The 6,320-nt window shown below is 38.5% G+C and overlaps 2 protein-coding genes across 3 annotated transcripts in view; one reads left to right on the forward strand and one right to left on the reverse strand.

The window, feature by feature from the left end:
* LOC111391651 (glutamyl-tRNA(Gln) amidotransferase subunit B, chloroplastic/mitochondrial) overlaps positions 1-3,177 on the forward strand; it is a 13,761-nt gene extending 10,584 nt beyond the window's left edge. Inside the window, exons 7-10 of one of the 2 annotated variants that reach the window (XR_002702142.1) lie at positions 1,126-1,216; positions 2,485-2,601; positions 2,724-2,813; positions 2,924-3,177. Coding sequence is in view for 1 of the 2 variants with exons in the window: in XM_023016900.1 (XP_022872668.1) it covers positions 1,148-1,216; positions 2,485-2,601; positions 2,724-2,804 (267 nt within the window). In the remaining variant the exon portion in view is untranslated. The remainder of the gene's footprint in view (positions 1-1,125; positions 1,217-2,484; positions 2,602-2,723; positions 2,814-2,923) is intronic. The other variant, XM_023016900.1, reaches the window with a different exon arrangement.
* Positions 3,178-3,236: 59 nt separating this feature from the next.
* LOC111391652 lies at positions 3,237-5,787 on the reverse strand. Its single transcript, XM_023016902.1, has 2 exons — positions 5,169-5,787; positions 3,237-4,915 (listed from the first exon to the last, which is right to left on the reverse strand). The coding sequence occupies exons 1-2, from the start codon at positions 5,535-5,537 to the stop codon at positions 3,758-3,760; spliced, it is 1,527 nt and encodes a 508-aa protein (XP_022872670.1). The 5' UTR covers positions 5,538-5,787; the 3' UTR covers positions 3,237-3,757.
* Positions 5,788-6,320: the final 533 nt, after the last annotated feature.

Below are 6,320 nucleotides of genomic sequence, written 5' to 3' on the forward strand. Positions count from 1 at the left end.
ACCCAACCCACTTAATTATTAAACCAATTAACCCAAAACCCACTTAATTAATAATTCCTCAATGTGGCAGTGAGCGTCTTTCTCTTTGTCGCTGATTCGGCTGTCGGTGTTCACTGTTGTCGGACGTGAACCCTTCTCTGCGTGTCGTCGAGTCCGGTACCACCCATCACTGTTGGCGGCTTCTTCATAGAATCGACAGTTTCCAACTACTTCTGTCTCAGGGGTCTCTCTTTGTGAACGACGGAGGATCGAGCTTGAGAGGCGGGTTCCCTTTCTGTAAGTCCGAACAGTTTGCTTCAATTTTTGATTTACTGTGAGGCTTTGATTTCAGCGGTTGGATTGGTGATGTGTTTGGATGTGATCTGGGGAGAATTGCAGCGGCGGTTGTGGTGGGGCTGGGTGTTGACAGTTGCGGGCAGGAGGCGCTTTCGGTGGGGAGAATTGCAGCGGCGGTTCTGGGGGGGATTTGCAGTTGCAGGAGGCGGTGTGATGTTAAACTGGAGTCTGCCGAAATTGATTATGAGCACTGGAACACATGCAAAGACGGTGAAGTGTTAACTGGATTCTGCAGAGACTGATTTGGAGCCACGCAGTGAACACCGAACTGTTTTCCCAAGTTTGCTCTGATACCAATTTGATGTAGGGAGATTACTGAATTAGTAAATAGCAAGAAGGGAAGGGGAGGAGAAGAGAAGAAGAAGACAGAAACGAGGAGGAGGAGAGAAAACGGCCAAGCCAACTTTATAATTCTTAATCAATTCATCAACTAAGAAATTACAAACCAATGATAGGTTTAAATAATGAAAACCTAGAAATATAGGGCCAAGCCCATTATTCAAGTCCTAATTAAAATACGTAAACTTAAATAAAAGTCCAACTAAAATACTGAAACAATAATAAAAGTCCAACTATAAAGGATGTCCTCATCAATTTGTCCATTTAATATTCTAAAGTTATAAAGTTAAATGTATTATTGGATTTGGTTATCCAATGAGAACTACATTTTGAGTCGAGAAACCAATCACACATGTGCATACAAGTGGAGGAAAGGTTGGGAGATGTTGGACATCTATATGTATGCACTATATTTTCTTGTAGATAACTTAGGTTCTGCTTGTGTTTCAGTGCTTTTGGATAAAATTTGCAGATATTATTCGAGTTGATGGCAAAGGGTGGAACTGTAAAAGGGCTGATAAAAGAGAAGAATTTGGTTCAGGCAAGTCAAATTTCATTATGTCTCTGACTTTATTTGCTTATCATTTTTGTTGCTTTAAATTATATTTTTGAGAACTTTTAATCAAAGCCCCTGTTTGGTGGGGATTAAAATCTATTTTTTAGTAGATTTTGATAAAAGTTAATGAAATGTGTGGCTGAAAAGTTGTGAATCCAATTAAATATGTGGTTAAAATTAATTGTTGACTTTGACTTAAATTAAAATCTAGATTCTAATTCCTACCGAACAAGGGATAAATGTTAGATTGACTTGGCTTTCATGCCAATTCAAATGCTACCAATAAATTTATTTATCCTGATGATTGCCACATAATCTGCAAACTGTCAAATGCATTGCTAATCCCCTAAATTTTTAGTTGTAATTTTCTATATTCAGTGCCAAACAATATCTTCACTTTTTCAAGCTGGTCTATGGTTTATGGGCCATGTTATTATTCTTTCGAGTCAGGAGCCTTTGGGGTGGGATAAGTTCCATATACTAAAAAATTGAGAATTTGAAGAACGAATGGAATTGGAGCTACTGTTAAATAGATTATGCAGCAAACGAATCATTAATATTCAATATTAAAATGTAATAGGTTACATGCATGTATAGTTTCTTAAGTGCTTCTCATAAATGTGCCTGCTGTGTCTGTCCGGCCCCTCTTCAGATATGGAATGATAGGATTGGATGTACAATCAAATGAAATCGAGTGAGAAAACAGTATATACTGATACATCTGTGTTGGTGAGTTGTCCTCAATGTGAGAACTAAGACATTTGTTATTTCATATTTTCCCTACAAGAAAGAAGCATCCAAAGGATCTCATGCCAATCTTGTCTTTTAAAATGGACTCTCTAAAATCCTTCATATATGGCAAGTATATTAGGGTGAACTAATACATGTCTGGACTATCCCAAATCTTCCCTTGGATACAGAAGTTGCCAAGGTGACTCCCGCCATTCGTCGACCTTTTGCAATTGAGGGGGTAAGTGAACAATATGATTAGGCTCTACATAGTCCAGCACACAAAAGTGGTATGCTTGTGATAGGGACTCCATATTTCCAATGTGAGATGGTTCAAGACATTTTTTGGGTACAATCAGCAGAACACTCTTTTAACACTTTTCATGCTCATTGTTTTGACTTTTAGTACTTCATTAAGTTGATACAAGAGTAAAACATAATTGTGGATGTGATAAAGGTGATATCATTGGGAATGTAAGCATATGACGAGCAGAAAGACTGATTTCCATTTTCTTGTAAATCAGATTGCAGACCCTGTTGAGATTGAGAAGATGGTGGATAAAGTCCTTGCAGATAATCCAAAGCAGTTAGAGCAATATCGAGGGGGTAAAACTAAGCTACAAGGTTATTTTGCTGGCCAGGTACAATTCTCGTACAATTTAAGAGATTTTTTCTATTATCTGGGGCTCGACATTGTTTTCATTAGTATTTGCTCCGGTGGCTTTTTTTTTAATCCTTTTTATATTTTCCTTACAATTACTAGATAATGAAAGAATCAAAAGGCAAGGCTAATCCTGCACTTCTGAACAAGATCCTTCTGGAGAAATTAAATGCCAAAAGCTGATGCTTCAAGGTAGTTATATACATGATGAATACATCTGAATCCTCACACTTCCATATCCAGACTCTCATCTTATTTTCTTGAAATTCTTGAGTTTGATAATTGGTGCAATGGCATGTTAGGTGATGCTAGTCCGAGTTCAAGAGTGATGAGGGCACGTGACATGTGAATGTGATAATTGATGCAACAATACATAAGTTGGTGCTGCTCCATGTTTGAGAGTGATACGTGCTTGCAAGAAAAAGAGACAACGGACGCCTTATTTTCATCACTTGCAAGATTAATCGACCGTTGTACAATTACAGCTTGCACTTCTTTTCTTTGGTTCTTTGATTTAATACATGAAATAATATTAATTCTGGAAAAAATCTTTTAATCTGAGGCACAAATTTACGTTTACTAATAAAAGTACACCTTTGCACGGAAAAAACACAATAGAGGAACTGGAAATTGCATATTTAGAGGACAGTGGAAAAGTACAAGAGGAAAGAATTCAATTATTTGTTTAGACTGACAAGAAATCTCTTACATCATTACTCTAAGAAACCAGACACATTACATAGTTATAAGAAAGACATGAAAGTAAAGAATACTTAAAACTGATTTCCTAACTTGTCCCGTCATATCTTTGCCTTAGGCTTTCATGTGCCTCAAAAGTCTGAATTTTCTCCCAAACACAAATCTAAATCAATCAATGGGAAGTCTCTTGGTCAATAGAGGTAATTTGTGAGGCACTAACCCCACCTCGATAAATATACTAAGTGGATGTTTGGTATACAATATTTGATCATAGTGGACAGTATAAATAGTTTGTTCTTATTTAATAATGTCCAAAGCTATCTAATCATGTCATAACATGTTTAATTTGGCATTGAATTTATTCTTTCTCAAAGGTATGACCGAAACTATCTAATCATGTCATAACATGTTTAATTTGGCATTGAATTTATTCTTTCTCAAAGGTATGACCGGCCCGGAGTGGTAGCCGGGCTACGGAACCTACTTGAGCTCATACTCCTCCCGGGAGGCTTACCACAAATGCATTGGCACTCGTACCCACAGATGTTGCCAAAGCATGAGAATAAGCCAATGCTACTATCAGCTTTCCTCCGGGTTGGCCGAGAACTTGACTTCGATTGGTAGCTGCTCGTAGAGAAGCCTCGATCATACAACGGTGGTAGCTCCATTCGCCACCTCTCCAACTTGGATTTAAGCCCTTCAACACTTTCATCTAAGCTCCAACCATCCAACACAGAGCTCTGATTATCATCCAGAGGATACTTCCTTTCAGCCATCATAGCTGCCACCTCAGACGGTGGGGGCCCGACTTCCGAGTCGGAAAAAATTGAATGAGCTTTGAATGGTGCTCCTATCACAAATTTGTTACCCTTTGGTGCACCACCATATTCATATCCATTGAACTTCGAAACAGGCTTTCCAATGGTTGTTACTGGTGGTTTCTCTATAGCTTGCCCCCCAACTTTCTTACCTAGTTTCTCATCAAGCACCTTGTTTGCTGGTGCGGCGCCATTCAATTCCTTCCTCGGTTTTTCGTTATTTTTGTCCACGTTTCCTTGGCCTTTGTTCTTCAAATCTGGCTTTGAAATCTTGTCATAAACGGAGGTTTCTTTGCTAACAATTGAATCACTTACCACTGAACTTGCCTTTCCTTTCTTACCTTTCTGTTTCGGTTTCTCCCGAAGCTCTGCGCCACTGATAACTGAACTCGCCTTGCCTTTCTTGTTCTTGCTCTTAATGAAAGTCTCCCCAGCTTCCGATATACTCAGCATCGACCCGCCATTTCCTCTAGCATCCATCTTTTTCGGGATTGCTACCAGGGAACTGTTTGTGTCGGAATAATTGTCCAAGTGTAAGAGTTCGCTACGTTCACTTTTCGAGCGACGCAGTATCGGCTTGAGAGTCGGTGCCTGATTATTGTTGTATTCATCGTCTTTTTTTTGACGATGGTTATTGAGATTTGGGTCCTCCATCAAATTGCGAAATCCAACAGCCGAGGCACCTTGTGTGTACAATGGCATGCTCCTCATTGAACTGTCCAGTAAGGCCACACCAATGTTCAATATTCCCTGTGGTCGTCCCGAAGGTCGACGTACCTGAAACAAGCGTACATCGATCCAGAAATCACTAGCGATATCTCAAATGCAAGATTGTTGTATATCTTCATGATTTCTAATAATTTACAACCACAAATGCCATGAAGGCAGCTATAACATTGGATCAAATGACAGATAATGTAAGATTATTAGCTCACAACATCAATGCATCAAATGCAAAAACCACAAAAATGATTGCATGTATGTGAATTGTGATGATTCGAATCTGAACAACAAAAGGACATGTAAAAACCTGAAGTGCAACAAACCGCATTCCACCGAAGGTTTGACGGCGGCGGTGTGGATGAGTAGGAGGCGGAATTAGGTTCCCGACGAGGATTCGAACGGTGCCAACAAGGGTATCCCGGAACCAATGCGCAGCATAAACTTCAATCATAACAGCAGATGTATCCTGTCGAAGAAATTCCTCATCAACCCTGAAAACAAATTTATCATTCCATGTCGGATTTGTATTTCCCTCCGCATCAACATGAGACGAAAGCTTTCGACGATGATTCACCCATGCAACTGCATAAGTTTTCATTTTCTTCGAAACGGGCTCCAAATCTTGTGCGGAAATGATGTTTATTTCTAAAAGTTGAAAGGGTTTTAAGATCGCCATTTTTTACCAAGATAAACAAGAAAACAAAAGGTGGCGGTAGCACAAGGCGGAGAGAGAGGCGGTTTCGCTTGCCTCGCCGTCCAGAAATCGGACGACGAGGAAAAAGATTGTAATGACCAAAAAGGAGAAATTGAAGAGAATTGGGCGGAGAGGAAGTCGCTCTCTAGACAACATGTAAGCACCGCATGCAAAGGAAAATATGGACAAAACATCAATGTTTTTGGTCCATTTTGTGAACAACTGAGGGGTGGTGGTTGTTTTGCCTTCTTTGTTTAGATATACTTATAATTAGTAGTTACAGTTGTATTTATATAATTGTTTTTACCAAAAAATTTGACATCACAAATATTTTTATATTATTTTTTTATAGTTATTCTTGACATTTCTTAGATTTTTGTCTTCTTTAATTCAAAATTCTTGACTTGTATTTGAGATTTTTTCACATCACTTAGCAATTGAGTTTAAAGTTGATTGTCATTGATTAGGTTGGAGAGATGAAATGTAGGATAGGAAATGACATTAGGTACCCAAATATTTTTATAAGTAAAAGATAAATACTATGCATTTTGGGTATAGACCTTTATAATGTTGTAAATTAGCGATAAATATCCCACTTGAGAATATGTTCACGAAAATGAAACTCAAAGAAAACCACCAGTTGTGAGCATTTCGTAGGGCTAATACTGAGAAACGAAAATTAGGAGAGCGAATGAGATTAAATACCTCAAGATTTTTATCTATAAACTACTAGGCATTGTTCGTATCAACCAATGCAATATTTGA

The sequence above is a fragment of the Olea europaea genome, unplaced genomic scaffold, assembly GCF_002742605.1.
Source record: "Olea europaea var. sylvestris unplaced genomic scaffold, O_europaea_v1 scaffold810, whole genome shotgun sequence".
Taxonomy (NCBI): Eukaryota; Viridiplantae; Streptophyta; class Magnoliopsida; order Lamiales; family Oleaceae; genus Olea; species Olea europaea.